At 45.3% G+C, this 21,932-nt stretch overlaps 1 protein-coding gene across 1 annotated transcript in view; it reads right to left on the reverse strand.

Moving 5' to 3' along the window:
- The window catches only part of WDHD1 (WD repeat and HMG-box DNA binding protein 1), a 43,937-nt gene that overhangs the window by 21,312 nt on the left and 693 nt on the right, over positions 1-21,932 (reverse strand). Inside the window, exons 2-19 of the mRNA XM_085896094.1 lie at positions 21,720-21,831; positions 21,445-21,596; positions 20,710-20,818; positions 20,400-20,450; positions 18,189-18,284; positions 17,945-18,037; positions 17,658-17,764; positions 17,418-17,553; positions 17,092-17,263; positions 16,837-16,997; positions 16,547-16,731; positions 14,633-14,874; positions 14,194-14,331; positions 11,330-11,486; positions 8,044-8,158; positions 7,790-7,915; positions 7,458-7,645; positions 6,845-6,918 (exon numbers count right to left, since the gene is read on the reverse strand). Of these exons, the coding sequence (XP_085752220.1) occupies positions 6,845-6,918; positions 7,458-7,645; positions 7,790-7,915; positions 8,044-8,158; positions 11,330-11,486; positions 14,194-14,331; positions 14,633-14,874; positions 16,547-16,731; positions 16,837-16,997; positions 17,092-17,263; positions 17,418-17,553; positions 17,658-17,764; positions 17,945-18,037; positions 18,189-18,284; positions 20,400-20,450; positions 20,710-20,818; positions 21,445-21,596; positions 21,720-21,831 (2,414 nt within the window). The remainder of the gene's footprint in view (positions 1-6,844; positions 6,919-7,457; positions 7,646-7,789; positions 7,916-8,043; positions 8,159-11,329; positions 11,487-14,193; positions 14,332-14,632; positions 14,875-16,546; positions 16,732-16,836; positions 16,998-17,091; positions 17,264-17,417; positions 17,554-17,657; positions 17,765-17,944; positions 18,038-18,188; positions 18,285-20,399; positions 20,451-20,709; positions 20,819-21,444; positions 21,597-21,719; positions 21,832-21,932) is intronic.

Consider the following 21,932-nt stretch of genomic DNA (forward strand, 5'->3'; position numbering starts at 1 on the left):
CCCCCCCATCAGAAATCCCAACCCGTAATCTTTTCTACCCCCCCCCCCGTCATCTCACATGCAGGTGACCGTGATTCCTCTCTCTCTATACCCTCCCCTCTTATTATTATCATTTTGTCAACTTTCAGTATGTTGGTATTGTTACGCATCTGGAAGCCATGTGCATTCAACATACAGATGTCCCAAAAGTCAGTTATCTCGTTAGGTATGTGTGTAGTCAGATCCCCTTCCTTTTGTCTCGTGGGAGAATCAAAGGCATGTGTTGCGATTTCTTTTAGTTAGGTTATTACATCGAACAAGCCATCCAACAACCATCCCATCTGCGTGACTCCTCGGCCCATCACGATCCATCACCAACCGGCTGCCTTCTCGCACCCTGACGTGCCAAGGCAAGATCTTGCGGTTTCGGTTTCTCGGCTACCACAAACGTTAACTCTTTTCACGACGAGCTTTGCAACATTGATACTGTTGCTCGACAAGTACAAACCCACGTGGAAGAGTGGGTGGGGTTTCCCTGCAGGGGCCGAAACCCCGCCCAGGAAGGGCGAGTCCATGGGAGCCTGTCCAATCAGGGTGGGGAGTGAGGTCTGTTTGAGCGAGCCCCACCCAGTTGAGGGAGGTCCATAAAATTCCCGAGCAATCTCTGAGGCAGGTGGTCTTTTTGGGTTCTTGGAGTCTTTTTGGGGTCTTGGAGAGTCTTTTAAAAGTTATTTTGAAGAGTTCTTGGTGGGCGTCGAGGCGGCGAACGTGTCTCTGCTGGCCCTTTACGAGAAAGGGAAGAGCGACCCCGACCCCCCTCCGTGGACCTTGGCCATTCACCACCCGAGCTCCACCACGAACCTCGAGTCCCACAAGTGTGACTGGGGACCAAACCAGCGACCATTGTCAGGTGCCGCATCACGGAGCATGCCCTTCCTCATACGGTCAGGTACACCACCGAACTCTGGCCCCCAGATTGTCTCTCTCCATGGCTGTGAGGGTCCAATAAAGATTCTAGGTTTCTTTTCATTTTGTGTGTGTGTCTGCGTGTGGGCCCGTCTTTCAGTAGAACTGAATAAGTGCTTTTGGATCATTGTAAATACTTCTTGCATATTCGCGTTAAGTCTTGCTTTGTATCTTCATTTACTGTAAATAAAACTTGTTAGAAATGCCCCCAGTCTGTTTCCGTCCCTTCTTGCATTGGTCCAGCATAGTTCGGATCTGAGTTGAGCAGTGTTTTTATACCCAATAATCCGTTAATTCCAGCCGGCACGGCTCTGGCAGTTTCCGCTCGGCTGCACCCGAACCGGAGTTGGTAGTCGGTAGTTGGAACTCTACCGCAGTCGGTAGAGTGACCCGGTTCGAGCAAGACGTGCCGAGGGCGTGGTTTCCCCGGTAGTCGAAATCACATAGTTAATTTGGTAAATTGGTTACAAACAAATAAACGACCTGCCAGCTCGTGGAGTTGTCCAAGCGACGGCCTACAATTCCGGGGAGTTTGGTGGGAGACGATGCAAACCTCCCCCACCTAGTGGTCATTCCCGCCACCGACCCCCGGCCCACAACAGTATTTTACTTGTCACCTCACTCTTCCAAGAGCCTAGATCCTGGAAAGAAAGTTAATTAATAAATAAAAAAGAGGATTATGGAATATTAGCAACCATAACGTGGCCTGTACAAAGTGCAGGTATGAACATCAATTGAGCCGTAAGGACTTTTATAAGAAACTAAAAAGATAATATTGTTGTGGTTGAGGAAATTCGCAAACCACCATTCAGGTCCCGTAGGTGAGATATCTCTGTAAGTATATGTGTAGTTAGCCCCAAACCCGTTGTTTAGAGGGAATAAATGTGATTCATTCGGGCTGCGACCCTTTAAGATAGCCGTTTTTCTGTTCTATCTTTATTTTGAACCAACCATGTCTCAACCGCCATCACACAACAACCACCAACCGCAACTCCGCTTCACAACAACAACAACGCCAACAGCCACGACCTTTACCTTCGCAACTCGCTCTCGCAACCATCGCATCACCGCCATTCCAAGCGTCACCGTGGCCAGGGACCGCCACTTTAGACCCTCCACCACCTTCACCTCTCCTCCTTCTACCGCCATTCCCGCACCGCTTGTGGGCACCGAGCGTCAGGCTGTCCTGGACTCGTACAGGGCGCGCGCTGAGCCACGGGTACAAAGTGCGGCCTTTCCGAGGAGAGGTCAGATCAGGAATGACACACGTCCACTTCCGATCCGTCCAATCATTAAGCGCGGGGCGATTTGGCCCCGCCTCTAGGCGCGTCGGAGTAGAATCGATATATGCAAATTCGAGGATCAGGGGAGGTTCACGCCCACTTTTCCTCCGTCCAATGGGCGAGCGTGGCTCCGCCCCCGAGCCCATCTTGATCCGGAAATTTGCATATGGATTCTCCTGCTGTACTATAAAGCGCCGAGCGCGGGGCCAATTCAGTGAGAGTTTTGGGCTCGGGCGAGTTGGAGAGGTGTGGCAACGGCAGAGTGTGGCAGCAGCAGTCAAGACGGGTCTGGAGGAGAGTCAGTCTGTCGGAGTCAGAGTCTGTCGGGGAGCTGCAGAGAGGTGAAGCCGGGAGCGCGGTCGAGGTCGCAGTGGAGTCGCTCGTCGCGGGACCCAAGCAATCTAGCTATCCTCTTTCCCCAGAGTATCAACAATTCCCCCCTTTACCCCCCCCCCCCGCGCTGAGATAGTGCGGAAAGGGGGCCCCGTTCCCACCCCATTCCAATCAGTGCCAACGAAACCCGCGGAGGAGCGCGGAGTCGAGGCACCGCCGCGACATTTGCGGCTCATCACAAGACGGGTAGGCTCCGCCCGGTCTTGCGCCCACAGACCACGTCTGCCCCCTTGTCGTTGAGGGTGGCCCTTTTCTTTTGCTTTTGAGTATATGTGTTGTCGGTGCCGTCTGTAAAGTAAAACTGTGTAAGTGTTGCCGTGTGCTCGCGTAGTCGGTAGTAGATCTGCATTGTTGTGTTTCTTTTGCAATTGCTTTTGGTGCATAATTGTTGTAATTGTATATGTGTGCTATCCGTGTGCCGCGGAATAAATGTGCCTTATTTTGAACTGTTTTTCCCGTTTCGCTTCGTCTTTTCTTTAATTGAATCTCCATCTTACTTCATGTAAAGGGTTGGTAGTGGGCTAAATACGCCCGATAATTAATCGGAACCGTCGAGGTTGACGATAACACTGCTCGGTTATCCCGATAATACGGAACGGGTCGCTTAAAGTGGCCCGTGTCCGGAGTCGACCTGCGGCGAGGTGCGATCGCTCGGTCTACCCTCCGTGTGGGTACTTAGGTAGGTCGAATTTGGCGGACAACCCTATCCCACGCGGGGGGCTGATTGGCACGATCGTGGTGAAGCCGAAAGGCTCACCCGTGACTAGTTCCCGGCGTTAGTCCGAGAGGGTCACGACGGAATTGTCCGTCCGGTGGAAGACGTGCCGCGATTCGAGTTACGTGGCCGCTCGCACGCCGGCGGGCGCGAATTATCAACAATATCATGACCAAGAAAATTGGCTGAATTACGAGGCTCCATAAAACAGAAGACTTGTGATAAATATCTACAATCGTACATTGATAAACTATGGTATAATGAAAGCAAAGTGTAATGCTCCGTATGAAGCAAAGGCCTCATATGTACAGTCGTGGCCAAAAATATTGACACCCTTGCACTTCTTTCAAATAATGTACCATTTCTTCCAGAAAATTGTTGAAATTAAAAAAATCTTTTGGTTTCCACAGATGTATTTCTTTGGTTTGCAGTGGAACAAAACAAACAACAAAAAAGCTGAAAAAAAAATGACTAAATATCAGCTTATTCCACACAGAAATCCTAAAATGGCCCGGACAATATTATTGCCACCTTTAAGAAGTTGTTTGAAAATATTAGATTTCAAGCAGGTGATTCTCCTTGACTTTGGAATCGAACTCACCTGTGGTGAGTTGCAGGTGTCTGCAGCATAATAATCACTCATTCAACCAATTTGAATAGAGAAAAGGAGTCATTCTGCTGTTTTGTGTCGCTGTGTCTATCACAATGAGCATGGAGAAAAAGAAAAAAAAAAATCAGAGAATTGTCTGAGGAGGTCAGACACGAAATTGTAGCTAAGCATGGACAATCTCAAGGCCACAAGTCCATCTCCAGAGACCTTGATGTTCCTTTGTCCACCATACGCAATGTTATCAGGCAGTTTAAGGCCCATGGCACTGCAGCCAACCTCCCTGGACGTGGCCGCAACCGCAAGAGCGTATCTGTCTTCATCGAAGATTGCAGCGAATGATTGTTTTAATGGTGGAGAAAGCACCTCGATCAACTGCCAAACAGATTCAAGCTGACCTTCACACACAAGGTACGACAGTTTCAACTCGCACCGTCCATCGCCAACTCAATAAAGTGGGTTCTATGGTAGGAGACCCAGGAGGGTCTCCTACCTGTCACTGCTGAGAGAGAGACATAAGAAAGACTGACTGGAGTTTGCCAAAAACACACCTGAACAAGCCAAAATCCTTCTGCGAGAATGTTCTGTGGACAGATGAGACCAAATGAGAGCTTTTTGGTAAAGCACATCATTTCCATATTTACAGAAAACAAAATGAAGCCTTCAGAGAAAAGAACACCTTCCCTACGGTAAAACATGGAGGAGGTTCAGTGATGTTTTGGGGTTGCTGTGCTGTCTGTGGCACTGGGTGCCTTGAATGTGTGCGTGGCATCATGAAATCAGGAGATTACCGAGGTATTTTGGAGAGCAATGTTGAACCCAGTGTCAGAAAGCTGGGTCTCTGTCGAAGGTCATGGGTCTTGCAGCAGGACAATGACCCCAAACACTTTAAAAAGCACCCAGGAATGGTTCAAAAGAAAACGCTGGACTGTTCTGAAGTGGCCAGCAACGAGTCAAGATCTAAATCCCATTGAACACCTGTGGGGAGATCGGAAAACAGCGGTTAGGAGAAGGCAACCTTCAAATCTGGGAGAACTGGAGCAATTTGCACAAGAAGAGTGAGCCAAGCTACCAGTGGAGAAGTGTCGGAAGCCCGTTCATGGCTCAAGAAAGTGCTTGAGTACAGTTATTTTGTCCAAAGGCTGTGATACTGAATATTAAATCCAGGATGTCGATCATTTTGTCAATGCCATTTCTTTTTATTTCCCGATTTAAAACGATATATTAAGTTCTGAATCAAAAACAAAGGTTCTGTAATATTAACAGTGAAATAAAGAATTGTGGAGACCAAATACTTTTGTCAATTTCGACCCTATTTTTAGAGAAAATTGTGAGTTATTTTTTTAAAAAGTGCAAGGGTGTCAATATTTTTGGCCACGACAGTATGTAAACGCCGGAAGTACAAAGTAATGGAACACTGCACAACTTTTTACTTTTATTCTCTTTGCCATTAAAAAAAAAAAAAACTCTGAACATGTAGAATTGTCTTGATAATGTAATTATTGAAGGACTGTTTCAGTGTTCGTTCCCAGTGCCATTTCTGGCACGACAGATGTGCAGAACACTTGACTGCAAGTGGACATAACGAAATTGCCTCAAACGATGATCGTTCAGCACGAGCAACTCGTGCACCCTTTTGGTTTTTATCGGCGAAACGAGGCATTCTGACCGGAAAACAAACGAATTACATTCTTTAACAATCCATTACAATGCCATGTCTGTCAGAATACAAGAAGAATGAAATTGTTGAACACCTTCAAGCAGGGTCTTCCATTATAGTCATGTTGCACAGAGTATGGTCCATTGGGACCATACTCCGTGCAGAGCGCTGGTGCTGCTTAAGCAGTCTCCTTGGCTATTGGGCACAATCCTGGACGGTTCGCCATTCTGACACAGGATACCAGCAAGCTGGTGCTCATTTTGCCGACCTCAGAAGGATGACAGGCTGAATCAACCTCCTGGTGTTAATTCAGCGGCCAACGGGGCTTGAACTCAGGACCCTAGGATCCCAAGTCACCACCCTAACCGCTAAGCCAACACCAGGTTAGACTTGCCCGCGAAACATGCAAGCTTGCAGTGGACAAATCAGCACGTCTGATGGACACGGAGGCAATGGACAAGTGTCATGTTCAGTGACAAATCCAGGTTACTCCTTGAGAAGCACGATGGCTGTGCACGGATCTACAGAAGACCCCGGTCTGTGTCCAGGAAGCCACAAATTTTGGACGTGGAAATGTCATGATATTGCTGAAACCGTTCCCATCAACTTGATCCATATCCGTGACGATCTGATGGCATATAAATACATTTATGAGATCTTACAGCAACATGTGTTGCCTACCCTTCAATATCATGTTCCAGAAATAATCCTGATGCACGATAATTCACAGGGCCATTCGAACAAGGAACATTCTTGTCAATGCCAATGTTAATGTCATGACACTCTGACATGCTATCTTGCCAGATTTAAATCCAATTGAACATATCTGGGATATCATTGATTGTAGCGTTCGAACCTTGCCAAGACCCGGTTGCTGAGCTAGAGCCAGAGACCTTCGATGAGCTGGAACAGGAGCTGATTCGGGTGAGGAATACCATTCTCCAGGCTCAGATTTTACAGTCAATGTGAGGAAGGTAAAATGCATTTTACTGTAAAAATGCAGTGATTTCAAATGAACGCAAACACTTCAAGCTTATTGTTCATAACGCAGGTTAAAAATAAAATCAATAAAAATAAAAGCAGTCTGCCCCCAACACATCCAAAATATCCCCCTCACGGTATGGACATTTCTAAGTCACAAAATGCCCCTTTCCCCTCCCCTATTTTTTATTTTATGTCAAAAGCTATTGTAAAATCAAAGTTGGCAGATTATGACGAACACATTACAGGTATCACCGTACTCCAAGTGCTGTCTTCTTCTCTATCATCCTCTTGGCTGCACTCGGTACCACTGTTAATATCAGGTGGAGAAGACCTGCAAGATAATCCAAAAACTTTTTCATACACAGTGAGATTGAATTGCCAAATCTTTCATTTTATATTGTGTCTCGAGGCAATCATAATTGGATGCTTGGGTGAGGACCGTCTGTGTCTCTGTGTGTCTGTCTCTCTCCTTCTCATGTACCACACTCTTCACAGAGCGTTGGTGCTGTCGAAACAGATTCCTGGGCAAGGGTTATACTAGGTGGTTTGCCATCGCCTTCCCAGCAGAGGTTGAGGCAGGAATTTGGCCACGGTGCTAGCGATAGCTCGCCTACTCTTCACGAAAGACACATTTAACGTCTACCAACTAATGCTGGCAGACGGGACGTCCAGTTCAACGTCCCTCCGAGAGACGGCACACACATTGATGAATCACCGGGATGACAGTTTATAGCTGGGTCGGGATTCAAACCCAGGCGAGACAGCTTAGAGGTGAGTGTGTGCACTTCGAAAGCCATTGCACCAACCAAGGGTGAGGACATGGTATTTATATTTTCATACAATCAATGCTGGATAATCTAACTCGCTTACGCTTGTGGTGGTCTTTCTAATGATTCCTCCGCTTGACGTGCTAGCTCCCTCGCCAACTCTCCAAGTCGCTCGGCAAGGTGCCGGTGCCGGGCACGCGAAGCGTATTTTATGGCAAGTGGCAGCGCCACGGGTGCCATAAGTTGTGCCAACTCAATGCAACGAAACTCTCTCTCTGCACGGCAAGAGAGCTGAAGGTACGCAAGAAGAGTCATTCCAAAAAAGGCAGGAAGCAATTCACCAAAAGCTTAATTAAATAAACACTCCAACCATCTTTAGCTGCGAAATGTAATGAGCTAACAATCTGATCTTCAAAGCAAACAACATAAACTCACCGCAAACAACTTCATGAGGCTCTCCTGTTGTTGTTGGCTTATATTTTCCAGATGTTCGTCACTGCAGTATCCATCGTTAGCTAGTTTTGTACGGTCACTCAGCAAGCGGGAACGCCAGTATTGTTCCTGTGCAGATTGTGGCATTGTTTGTGGTCAGGGAATCTTTGGAATCAAATGAGGATGAACTGCAGAACTTTGCCATGACCATAACTCAGTATTTGGACCATTATGATGGTATAGAGCTGGCAATTTACCTCCAATTGGCCCTTCTCTGTGGATAGCTGGCACAGGGGCAGTTGGAACGGCAATACAGTTACAATTGGACGAGGCAGGATGGGTGGGAAGCGCGAACCCTTACACGACACACACCTGCCCAAGGAAGAAAAGGAAATAAAAAGTTATTGCTATTAAAAAAAAAAAAAAATTCTTCACTTTTAGGATGTGGACAGCGTTGCTTATCCATCCATCCATCCATTGGGACCATACTCCATGCAGAGCGTTGGTGCTGCCTAAGCAGTCTCCTTGGCTGTTGGACACAATCCTGGACGGGTCGCCACTCCGACACAGGATACCAGCAAGCTGGCACTCATTTTGCCGACGTGGGAAGGATGACAGGCAGAGTCAACCCCACCTGGTATTGATACAACAGCCGAGTGGGATTTGAACTCAGGATCCGAGGATCCCAAGACGACAACCCTGACCATTATGCCAACATCAGGCATATAACATTGCTTATAGACAGCATTTAGTGCCCAAAGTTTCCCTGAAAAAGACAGTGCTGACTCATTATTATTATTAAAATGTGCAAAAGAAAAGACAAAAACACTTCTGCTCTGTTGCTCCAATGAAAGAAACTAAATGGGCAAATAAAGCTATCAAAATAAAGAGTCAAAAACAGACTCGGTGACATAACAGTTAACGCAGCATCGGTGTTTTTCTTAACCAGACTCGGTGGGCATAGTGGTTACGAGTATCGGCTTCGATGAGTCTGGGAGGTCGATGGTTAAAACCCGACCGCGACCGAGTCATACCAAAGACTTTAAAAACAGTACGCTGCTTCTTTTCTTGATTCTCAGCATTTAAAAAGGATAGAGCACGGACAAATAACCGTAGGCTGGCTTGGTTGGGACTAATGGCCTCCTCCTGTGTCGAAGCTCCTTGGAGAGGAACACGTATAAAGGTTACCATTGATCATTCCCTGTGTTCTTTCAATTCAATGAAAAGACACAGCCCTTAAGATCAGCCAAATCAGCTATAACTAGAGAGTTCATAGAAAACGATACCCCACGCAGTGTTCGAGTGTATACAGTACCGTACTGCACTTCAATTTAAACAAAAGTGATCTTCACGATGGCTTTTAAACAATTCGGAAGTTTAGTGCTGTTGAAGTAGTCCTGAACACCACCCCACCGAACCTTTATTTGAATCGAAGTACGTACTACTGTATTGCAAAACTGGAGGTTCTTGGAAGCGTTGAGAAGGTGATTGGTGTTCTACAGTGTTCAAGTATATAATTCAATCAAAAATAAAAGAAAGATTGTAAAATTCATCTAAATTAATTAATTCTGGGTTATACCACCATTTTCCGCAGCGTCGATCACACCGCCCGATCTGACACATTACCTTAGTTATTCGTGCCTGTTGTTTGTGTCCTTTATATAAAACGCCCTTAAAAGCAGCGTTTCCCGTTTGGAACGATTTTCAATGTTGTTTGTCAAACAGGCAGATGGAGTAAAAAAAAATATTATCTCACTCCTCTCTGCACATGTGCGATCCAGATAAATTCAGAGCCAAAGTACTCTTAAACTACAGGTTCATTTTTCCCGTTCATATTCAAAATATAACATTCGATTTAAACAAGTCGTTCCTCGATCGTCAACTGACAATCATAAACTATGAAAAGACAGACGGACGTGAACAAATTGCTTAACTCCGCTTATCGCTTCACCTGTGCGGGGTAATGACTGAGGTGTACTTCAACGCAGGAAGCGGTTACCGAGTACATGGGCGGATGCAGACGTCGATTTAGGGGAGCGTCCAAGGTGCCAACAGCGCAGTGACTCTGGAGCACGAGTTGTCACAACATAGGGCTTAGCGGCGCCTGCTACATGAACATTGGTCGGTTCATTAAAGAAAAAAAAAATTTAATCGTCCGAGACACCAAAAAAATATTTATGAAGATCCATGAAACCTTTGTTAATGTGATTTGAACGGTCAATTATTTACTGAATTCCAAACAATAATTTGTGTGTTGATAAATAAAATAAATCGGACGGGCCACACAACGGGTCTGATGGAGGCCAACACCAGCATGGCACATACACAAACCCTCTATCTATCCCGGTGGGGAGAGGGTGAGGGGAGGCAAGCAAAGCAAGAAAACAAAAACGTGAGTTTTATTTTAGCCGCGTCTCACGTAGCGAACGCTGGCTCTAAGAGAGCTCCACGTTGTTGTTGTTCTTCTTCTTCTGGTGAAGACGAAACCTTTAGGACTCGGCTCTTTTATATAGAGGATCCGGATCTCCTTAAATACTAAACACCTGGACACATCCTCGCATTGAGGGTGCCTTTTGAGAGCGTCTATCATCAACTTTTAAATATATTCGGACATTTGCTTTAAAGTTTCAAAAAGTTCACGTTACTATTTAAAGATTATTCCATTTAATGTGTTGTTATTTCGTAAATACACGATTTTCTAGTCATGAACGAGGAGCCTCCATGACGGGTCTCGCTATTGGCTCCATAAAGGCACGTGACGAAATATCGGAAGTTGTTGTTATTGCCTTTAGGACGAGGCTCTTGGACACATTTGTCCTTGTTTAATGAAATGGCACTTACACAAAAAAAAAAAAAATCTGACGACGTTCGGCCATGGCATTGCTAGTTATCTAGCCAACCATCGGCAGAAAATTTGACCAGAGTACTGGCATACGATTACCGTCACTTTTCTAAAGATATGGGAAGAACTTTAACTCTTTGAATCCTTGCGGCCATTTTACCAGCCGCGATTCAAACCTCCATATATATATATATATATATATATATATATATATATATATATATATATATATATATATATATATATATATATATATATATATATATATATATCTGAGCGGCTGGATTTTTCTCCAGGGAGCCCAGGGTGGGGGAGCCGAAAGTCCAATGAGCTCAGGATTCAAAGGGTTAACATCCAAAAGATAAATGTAGAGAGAATGGTCGGCCTAAGGACTCCATCTAAAAAAGAAAGCATGTGGCAAGATGCACCACTTCTTTCCATCATTGATTGCATCAGAACAGCAGCTTTTAGTCAAGTCTGACTCTGTCATGGATATACTTCAGACTCGACCAGCTCTTGCGTGAGCTCAACTCCTGCCCAGATGTGACGTCAACAGGTGCTACCATTATGACTAAGACAGAATGGATACGCCAGGAGTCCTGATTAAAAAGTCTAAGACGACAAAAAAAAAGCACTAACATGCCGATTGAAGAGATACAAACAAATGGTTGGTAAAAGAAGGTGAAAGGTGAACACCTGACCTGATCTGCTGCAGAACCTCCTGCACTCCAATGAGCCAGTAGTGATCCGAACTCCCCTTGCAATGCTGCCGTGTGTCACAGATAGGAAGCCACATGTTTCCCATGGAGCCAGGCAAAAGGCACACTTGACCGGCAGAATCCATGTATGCAGGGCTTCCTGAAAAAGCAACCATCTTGCTGTTACAAACCATCAACCTTTCACCTTCGTCAGTAGAAAAGGTATGCAGGTCGGTGTCAAAATTCTGTCCAGAGCTGCTTAGCTATCGATGAGCTTGCAAAACGGATATCGTGTGATCACTGGATGTATGGTAAGAGTATTGGCAATTCTGTCGCTGGAAACACATCATTGCTACCTTCGGAAATTTATAATCAAAGCAATTATCGGTGAAAGAGCCATCTTACCCCCCCGATGAAATATACACCACCTTATGGCATTGTCTATCTGTGCTGGCATTCAGTGTTGAGCAGTAAATATCTTAAAGTGCTTTTCAAAAAGAGTAAACGATCGGGTGCTGGGATCCTGGTAAAATTCCTGTCCTAATCTGCAGGGGCACTGATCGGGACACCTCAGGAATGATGCAACCAGAACATAAAAATCATAACACGATCCAATCAAAATATGTATTCCGTAGAATACAAGCATCACACTTGAATGTGCAATGTTTACTTTTAAAAATAGAGTTCATAGAACACTTTGCCCGACACAGTCTTGGGAAACAAGGACATGGGTGGGGTCTGTGAGCAGCAAATATGATTGGTCGTGATGACGTAAAATGCCGTAATATTTTGTCCAAGTACTGCTGAATTAAAGGGTTTTGAAAGTGGCAAAAAAGGTGATTAGAGTTTAAAACATTGTTCGAGTATATAATTAATTTGATATAAAATGAAAATTTTAAAGGTTGTAAAAGAAAAAAAAAATTGGGGGGAAGTTTACCTCCGTTGATGCAGCGTCTTTTACACCACCTTATTTAACACGTTGCTTTAATAATTGTTTGTGCCTGTTGTTTGTGTCCTTTATGACGTCTGGTATGTTTCCTGTTCGGAATGATTTTCAATTTCATTTGACTGCCAGGCAGGTAGAAAGAGTAAAAACAATTATCTCACTCCTATTTGCGCACGTGTGATCGGGACGAATTCAAAGCCAAAGTACTGTTAAACTACAGGTTCGTTTTCCGATTTGCGTTCAAAATATGACATTCAATTGAAATAAGGTTGGTCCTCGATCATAAACTGCCATTTGTTGACAGACAGACAAAGTGAACAAATTGCTTTACCCCGCTTTTCGCTTCGAGTGGAGTAAAAGAAAAAAGTGTCTTTAGATCGATATATTACTAAAACTCTCATATTGTATGTATGTTTGTATGTTCCCGAAATACAGCCAAAACGGTACACGATAGCACAAAAATTTTAGAGCCACTTTCCTCACCGTTCTCCTCCGGTGTGCAGTATCAAGTTTCGTTCAAATCGGGCAACGAAAAAAATTATTAAAAAAATCAATTCCCGATTCAGTTAAGTACTCTTCGGGATTATTTGATCAATGCAAACAACCTCAGCGGTATCGTTTGCTGGAGCTATCTTTTTTCTTTTTTTATGAACCGCTTTCACAACGGGTTCAAGGGTCGTCTGGTATACTCTAGATTTGATTGCCAATCTGACTATAAGCTGTCAGATTTCAACATCACAGGCAGGAAGTAATCCGTTCTTCGGATGGATGTTAAGTTGCGTGTCCCGTCTGCTAGCATTAGTTTTTTTGACATTAAAAGGTCCACAGAGCCTTTCATGAAAATTAGATGAGCAATCACGAGCACCCTAAACAAATTACTAATTCATGCCCTTCCTTCCACTGGGAAGGAAAATGCAAACCACCTCGTGCAATCCTTGCCGTCAAGCTGCTTTCGCAGTTCCGAATCTGCTTTCGGGCACAGTATCACGTGACATGAGACTGAAGGAGAATGTAAAATACAACTCTTTGTGTGTATATTTTAACAAAACAAAATTAGAACGGCACTCAGTGGAGCGCATACCTCCGCCAGGCTGAACAGTTTACGTTTTGTCTCCCACGATAGGCCACAACTGCAACCACACCGGAACCAATATCTAATCAACTTGTTCTCGTCACCTCAACAACTCATCCACAAAGTTTGTCAAAATCTGTCCACAACTTTTAGCGATATCATGCTACAGATAATTTTTGGCCCGCTCTCTCAACGGTGAAGAATCACTTAAAAAAATAATTATTGGATCCAGATCCGGACCTTCACAAAACTTGAATCAATTCTTCCTCGTCACACCCCCAACATGTCTTCCAAATTTCAGCCGAATCCGTCCACAACTTTTTTGAGATATCGTGATATATATTGTTTTTGGCACCATCTCTCAATGGTGAAGAATCATTGAAGAAATTCCAGAATCTGGATCTGGATCCAGTTATTCACCAAAATCGAATCAATCCGTCCTTGTCCATAACTTTTTGAGATATCCTGCTCACAGAGAAACAAACAGACAAACAGTAGTGAAAACATAACCTCCGTCCCTCCTTCGGTGGCGGAGTTAATAATACATCATTGGAAAGTACATAATGAACTGTCATGTGACCAAAACATCACTCTATCTTGAGATATATAGATTTGTTTGTTTTTTTTCCAGGATGATTAGGGATGTTGTAGGTACTGTGTGTATCAAGTATCAAGTCTAATGAGTCAAACATCAGAAACTCTTTATGGATAAGTACAAGTTAATATTTGTTCTTGTTTATCAAATTTTCATTGAAGCCAGTGGTGGCAAAGTATATAGATGGCTACGTGCACGCGGGATAAAAATGGTTTTCAAGAAAATTGTGTGACACACAAACAAGGCAACAATACCTTCCAGGGAAAAGCCAAGCCATACAAGGTAAGACTTAACGCTGAGGGGCAATGGACTCCCATCAATGAGACTCCGACCTTTATCAGAAACATCGAGTAGGAGCACCGCTAGGTTCTGTTCTCCGTCAAATCCGACTCCTGCATCCAAACAGGAAAGGGAACGGTGCGAAACAGCAGAGGACGTCAAATGGAGCTAAAATTCGGTGTTTTGGTGGATTTTTGCCACATTAACAAATCATTTACTTTTTCTTTTCGTGCAGTCTTTACTCTGTCATTTTTACTCTTGGGTACAGGTTTCATCGCGAATATGCCGCAAGACAACCACAACCAAAAATGATGCAAAAAAAACAAACAAAAAAAAAAAACAGAGAAAGAACGGAATAACATCAGCAAATGTCAAATTTACGGACGCGTAGATACGACGACGAGGTGTTGAGACCTCTGTGGTAGGCAATCAGGAGATGCTGCCGATGTCCAGCAAGGGCTACGACGGGGCCGGGGAGCCGCATGACTTGTCGCTGCAGGCCGCCGATAGAGAAAATGCGCAACAGGCCAATATTGCTGGCGACAGCGGCCCAGCCACCTCCGAGACACAAGGCCCTCAGCTCCTCTCCTTGCGGCAGATCGCAAAGCCACTCCTTTGTGCCGTCCCACGAGCCGAAGTGCAGGCACTGCACTTTGCTACGTCAGGAATAAAATCATGTACATCAGGAAAGGTCCAATGAAGAGATCATGTCACAAAAAGAAAATGTGTGTTGGCATAATCAAACAAACATCATTGGTACAGTTAGTGGTGACCTAATGGTGAAGATATTGGACTGACATCCGAGAGAATGTGCGTTAAAAATCGAGCAGAAAGCATAAGTAATTAGAACGGCACTTGGTAGAGTGTGTACCTCCACCAGGCTTAACAGTTTACATTTTGTATCGCACTAAAAGGCCAGACCTGGATCTGGACCTGAACCAACATCTAATGGGTTGTTGTTGTCACCTACCAACTCATCCAGATAGTTTTTTGTCATAACTCGTCCATAACTTTTTGAGATATCATGCTATATATTGTTTTAGCCCTATCACTCAATTGTGAAGAATCACTTCAAAAATTCTCAGATCTGGATCCAGACCGTCACCAAAATCGAACCAATTCCTCCTTGTCACCTGCCCAACCTGTCCACAACTTTGAGATATCCTACTCACAGACAAACCGACAAACAGGGGTGAAAACATAACCTCCGTCCACTTTCGGTGGTGGAGGGAATAAGGATTTGGATTGTAAGCTTTTACAAACCGAGCTATTGTCAGAACAATTCCTACGAAGCGAATGGATTGACTATTATAAAGAGTCGGCTCAAGAACCACCTTCACAAATCGAGTGAACTGCCTGCCCCGTGAGGTCTGTTGTGCATGTGAATGCGGTTCACGCTCTGTGGTCGACTCTTAATGACCTCAGCACAACTCGGGATGGACGCAAATGTACTACCTCGGGAAAGGTAGCAACACTTCCTGCGTCCTCTTCGGTGATATTCCAGAGGGAAAGTTCTCTCGTTCAAGCTCCTCTTCATCCTTCTCTATCCTCAACTCTTTCTTTTTCTTCCAGCATAGAAGTCTCCATTCCAGGTTTTCCAGGAGTTCGTGCGTCATTCTCCCTTGTAATACGACCCACGGTAGACCTCTCTCAAATTACGTCCGATTCACCGTCTGTCTTTTCCTTTTTGTCTTTAACAGAGTTCTCCATTTGTCCAACATCTCTCTCCTTGCTACTCTATCACTCTCTCCATCTTGGGATTTTAAAACTTTACAAAAGTCTCATGGCTACCTGCCTTTCTTGATGACCACGTCTCTCGCACATACAAAAAACCCACACTCCACGTCCAGTCTTCTCCAGTTGATCTCTCTGCCACGTTTAAATTTTCATTCTTCCCTCGAGGTCTTCAAGGCGGCTGTTCATCAACATCTCCGAACGTTCCCCATTTAAAACCATCTTTTCTACACCCGTTAAACCAGCTCCCCCCTCAACCCCTTCCCAAATTTTGCTTCTGTATCCATCTTGTCCACCACTTGCGTTCTTCCTTACCCCTCATCGTTACCCGCATCCCATATTTGTCCTTCTCCGTCTATTTTCTCCCACGGTCCTGCTGCTGGTGTTTCCCCCTTTCGATTGCGCTCCAACTCTTCCACGAGCCTCAATCACATATGTGTATACGTTTCAAAGGAAGCAATGAGAGTGTGATGAGTAACCTGCTGAAATCAGAAGCTTTGAACTTGACAACACAATGACCAAACCCAATTTTGAATGGATACGAGATGCGTGACCACAGGGTCCTTGCGGTGCTTCACACAAAGGTCGACCAACCTGGGGAACTGCTCGGAGCTCTCACATCCGAGAAGCAAAGCCTCCGCAGACACATCAGCCAGATGGTGGTTCAGAGTATTGGGCACGTGGATAGCGTGATGAACAGACGCGTCGTGGAATTCCACTTCGATCGCACTGTCCTCAGTATCATTGTAGCTTCGTGCAATCGCCACAAAATTCCAAACCTTTGTGAGAAAGTTTTGTTTTTTTAGGAAAATGAATGATGGGATCATGCAATAAGTTTAGAAAAAAAAAAAAAACATTTAAAAACCCAAATACCACCCCTCAACCATAAAACGATGAGACAGATGCGTGGGTGTAGAACTCGGCTGGAAGGCCTTCTGCTGCGTTGTGGGAAGTGGTCCTTGATAGACCGGAGTGGATACAGGTAACGATGGCAACTCCGTGGTCTTCACTCCCACATCAGAACCAGCAGCAACGGAGTCTGCGTCTAGAAAGCAAAACCACACCAACACTCCCGTTGGAGCCATGACAGGGCAACACCATGGGTTGTTTTTTTTATGTTATGGGGCAAGAAAACACACCGTGGGAATCGTCTTCAAAAAGGAGCAAACGTTGTCTTCCCCGAGACAAGACAGGAACGTCCTCATCTACATCATCATGGGCATCTGGCTCTGTGGCTCCACGTTCTGTGGGATGGTCCCATTTCGGAGATCCCACTACTTCCCGGTCAAACAGATCTTCATACGTCTCCTCCTTATAGTGACGGAGGAAGAACAGGGTCCATCGTCAATCCACAACCAATTCACCAACAATAAATCGATTCGAGTGATATTTATTCTGGATTGTCCGATTTGGTGCATATCAAAGATCCACGACAAATCAGGCAACCGAATGACATCCCACTCACCTGTTTCTCATCAACTGATATCATGACCGCTTCCAGCAGGCCCAATTGCCCTCTGTTGTCCGTATAAGCAATTTGGCCATTCCCCAGTGGATTCCAGGCCATTGCCGATATGCCGTACCCCTTCTCGTGGTTGACCCTACGAGGAAAGTACATCGTCGTTTGGAGTTCCAAATTCGACAAGTTTCATCGATTTTGCTCACGAATCGGCCCCTCGTCGCGTCCTCTACCAAAAGAACTTACGTCACTCTGCAGCTCTTGGTTTCCCAGTCCCAGACAGAGATCTGACCATTTGCACTCGCAGCAGACAGGTATCGCCCACAAGGGGACCATGTAGCGACTGTCACGGGCTAAACGCACGAGCACTCAATCAGCATCGATCATACGTATTACATCGCAATGTCATTACAGCAGAAGCAGGAATCTCCTTCAGCTTATTCGGCAGCGTCCAGTTTTGCCTTACAGTTTTCTTGTAATGAAAGCAATGACGGAAGCATCACAAGATGATTTGTAAATAACGAGACACTTGCCTGCGTTATTCCTTCTGCAGTCAGATCAGCGAGTTCTGTCCAGGTATCTCTTTGGTAAATTCTCACCGCCAAATTCACAGGAACTGCCAAGTACTACATCGATAAAACACGATTACAAGTGCAGTAATTAGGTTTCCAAAATTCAAATTGAAGATCGGGTTTGCATATCATCACGCACGCACGCACGCGCGCAGTGTGCATTGTGTGGCAGGTGAGCAAGAAAAGGTGTGCTTGCTCCACCAACCTGCCCAGCTCCGGGCTGCCAGGAAAGGCGGCACGGAGAGCGTGCGTTCTTCACGTCGTTGACCGCCGGCAAGATTGGCCAAGAAACCACGCGGCTCTGAGCGAAAAGCAGGAAGCGTTTTATTCTCATCACATCAATGGCTAAACTGTGTTCAAACGTCACATTCAATGCACGGACCATTCACCCGCAAACACGTATCCATAGCCGATGCATCCGAAAGGGGCACTGCGACCAAATCTTACGCGTCGTATTTACTTCTCCGAAACCTGGGAATCTCCTTCTAAAACGGAGGTTGAAAGTTAAAATTATGAGAAACAGCAAGGAGACCGTTATATCATTTCGCGAGAGTGGAGTCGATGGCGCGTCATCGCAAATCCCCACACTTCCTATCGAAAGCAAAGTTGAAAGATGGCAAAACATTTCACCAGGAATGACCCAATATCAAATTCTGAGTTAAATTGTTGTTGTTGTTGTTTTTTTTTAATGTTTGGACCCCCTGTGACCCCAAGTCCCCACCCACTGGGGCATGAACCGGGGGTGAAATCCAAAAACTCGTTACATATTAATTTAATACGTTCCCCAATGTTGATTGCATGCACAGAACTTAATTTTTGTTTTTAACGTTTAAAACGTGCCCGTCATTGCATTTTTCGGTATTTGACCTTTTGGCCCAGCCGCAGGGGGTGGAGGCAAAAACAATGACACTGCTTTTGCACTTTCGTGCCATGTGGTCATCCATCCATCCATGGACCGTACATCAGGACCGTACTCTGTGCAGAGCGTTGTTGCTGCCTCAGCAGTCTCCTTGGCCATTGGGGACAATCCTGGACGGGTCGCCACTCTGACACAGTATACCAGCAAGCTGGCACTCATTTTGCCGACCTCGGAAGGACGACAGGCAGAGTCAACCCCACCTGCTATTAATTCAACAGCCAAGTGGGATTTGAACTCAGGATCCTAGGATCCTCAGCCCACCACTCTCGCCATTAAGCCAACACCAGGCATATGTGGTGATCATAACCACCAAATTTGGTGAATATATGCACAACCGGATTAGGATGAGATAGCATGACGGACTGACAGACAGACAGACAGACAGACAGACAGACAGACAGACGGAGCAAATTCCAATATCCCCCAGTTTGTCTGTTTTTCCACAAAGCACGGTGATAATGACTGCACAAGTGATGGAGAGCAGGAAAAACAAATTCCTGGATGGGAATACAATGACAGCACAGCAATGCAGAAGTGTTCCGTCAAAGCGATGAAACGTCGATCGGTTCAGTTGCTCATTGCAATTGGACACCATGTCCAGATGTCAGGAGAGCAATTGGGCACGATCGGATCAAGTCCCAATTCGTTTCCCAGAAATATTCAACGTTTTCAGGATTAAATAATTATCATCGAGATGCTTACATTGATAATCATGGCACCATCACGTGCTACATTTGATCTCATGATCGATTTCAATGATTTAAGATTTTCGAAGCAATGAAAACATAAATTTGCTCCATTCAGAAATACGAGCATTAAACCCGCTTCGCTGCTCCGACGGTAGTTGAACAACACAACTTATGTGTGTTAGAGTCCAGTAATACCGTTTATTGACAGTCAGGTCAGGTCAGGTATGGGAGCACGCGCCGGAGCAGCGCGTCGCTGCGTCCACATTCCCCCGGTACTCCAGGGGTCTCCGTCTGGCCATCCTCCAGGCAGATGCCTGGCCCATCCCCATCTCCTTGAGATTGACAGTCAATATTTAATTTTTTTTATTTTCCATTTTGTTTACTACTAACAACGAATTTTTTCATAAAATGTACAATTATTCACCAAAAAGCAATCTTATGAATCTGTTTCATGTTCCCAAGGATCAGACTTTGTCATTTTTTTTTTCCAAGTTGCAAAATGCAATTCTCATCGAGCCATGAATGGTACCGCTCTAAAGGCCGAGCCAAGCACTAGACGCAATGCCGCATGTTACTACGTAATGCTGTCTCACTACCATCTTACGAAACCCGTCATCCCGACGCCGAGCATCTGGCATTCAACCCGTCGCTACGGACGTCAGACCGTCAGATACATGGGTTACGTGGTTCAACCATCCCTCAACGAAGCGACGGGTTGAATGGTGGACGCCGGGGTGACGTGCCAGCGAAAAGAGCGTTACAGACAGAGGGAAGGTTACACATCACTCCAAGTAAGCTTGAATATCACCTGACTCGAAATATCCCAAATGCACACGGTCCCATCGCAGCTTGAGGAAGCCTACAGTGGAAAAAAAAAACCAAAAACAAACAACAACGAACATTACAATCGATATATTGGTGTTAACATGCAACTTCTGGATTAGTTGCAGCCTGGTGAAGACACAGAACAGCCAACTGTTAAATGCAGCAACAGCTGCGACACTGGTAACCCCAGTATCAATGAGCCTACAGGCACAGGGGTTTACGGTCACCATTCGAGCTTCGAGGTGCGACTTGGATTTATCAAAACATGATCGAAGCAATGAAATATTGCACACCAAGTACTTCTCCTTTGGATCGAAAACCACGCTGAGCACCGGAGCTTCGTGGCCAATAAACGTGGTTTGCAGCAACGTATCCACGGCAATCATTTTGATCACAAAGTCACTGCGAAGCGGAGGATAAAACCAACGAGTGAGAAATCGGTTTCACTGTGGATGGCACCTTAATGAGACCATTTTTAAAAATTATTATTATTTTAATATATACATGGTCTCGGTTCGTAGAAATACCAAGAGCAGAGCGGACGGAGAAGGGGAACACCAATGGCATGGTTGTGCAGGGACAAAATAGAGGAAGACTTGGACAAACAAGGGATGTGGGGAAGAATGAGGAGTGGAGGACAATGGGAGACAGTGCAAAATCTTAGGAAGAAAATACTGGAAAGTTAGGAGGTGGAGAGTTAACGAGGGTAGAAAAGATCATGGTTTTGCATTGGGGATGATCTGAGATAGTGATGAACAGCTGTCTTGAAGACCTGGAGGGAACAATGAGATTGAAGACAATGTGGAAGTTGATTCCACAGGCATAAAAGAAGAGAAACGAATGAGTGGAGGTGAGCAACTTCAAGCGATAAACAGAAGTAGAAAGTTTATTCAAACTACAACACTACTTTTACCAGGAGGAAATGAAAACTGCTCAAAACGGTACTCCTTCCCCTCCGCAGATGGCAGTGACACCCTCTAACTTCACCGCAAACCATCCACCTCGTGATCTAAAGCCCCCTAAAGCACCTCGCACCAGCAGCCACACGTCCCCCCGAGCTGCTGAAGTCCAGGTGTACGGGAGGTGCGGTGAAGCGTGCCAGAACACCATCAGGTAAGCCATCCGGAAAGGAGTGCGACTGAATGGCATTGTTGGACACCGCGGTCACCATTCGGTTATCCTGCAGCAGACACACCGCCTTACAGTCAGTCATGCGCGTTTCCAGCATTGTAAACAGCATGATCACATGCTCTTGAAAGCCTGAGTGTTGAAGGCTCTCCACAACATGGACCACGATGCACACCTTGACGGCCACAGAGAGGACCTTCTCTCCCACGCGGATGGACTTGGGATCATCATCATCAAAGCCATCCCAAATTCGAACATCGCCATCATAACCGCAAGTCACGATGAACCTATGAAAGAACCACCAAACCACACCGCAATACAAACACCTGAACACCACAAATTCATGGCTGCTTGACTTGTGGTTGTAGTACAGAACTGTATTCATGTG

The sequence above is a fragment of the Eptatretus burgeri genome, chromosome 9 (assembly GCF_056783735.1).
Source record: "Eptatretus burgeri isolate ZD-2024b chromosome 9, Ebu_testis_v1, whole genome shotgun sequence".
Lineage (NCBI taxonomy): Eukaryota > Metazoa > Chordata > Myxini > Myxiniformes > Myxinidae > Eptatretus > Eptatretus burgeri.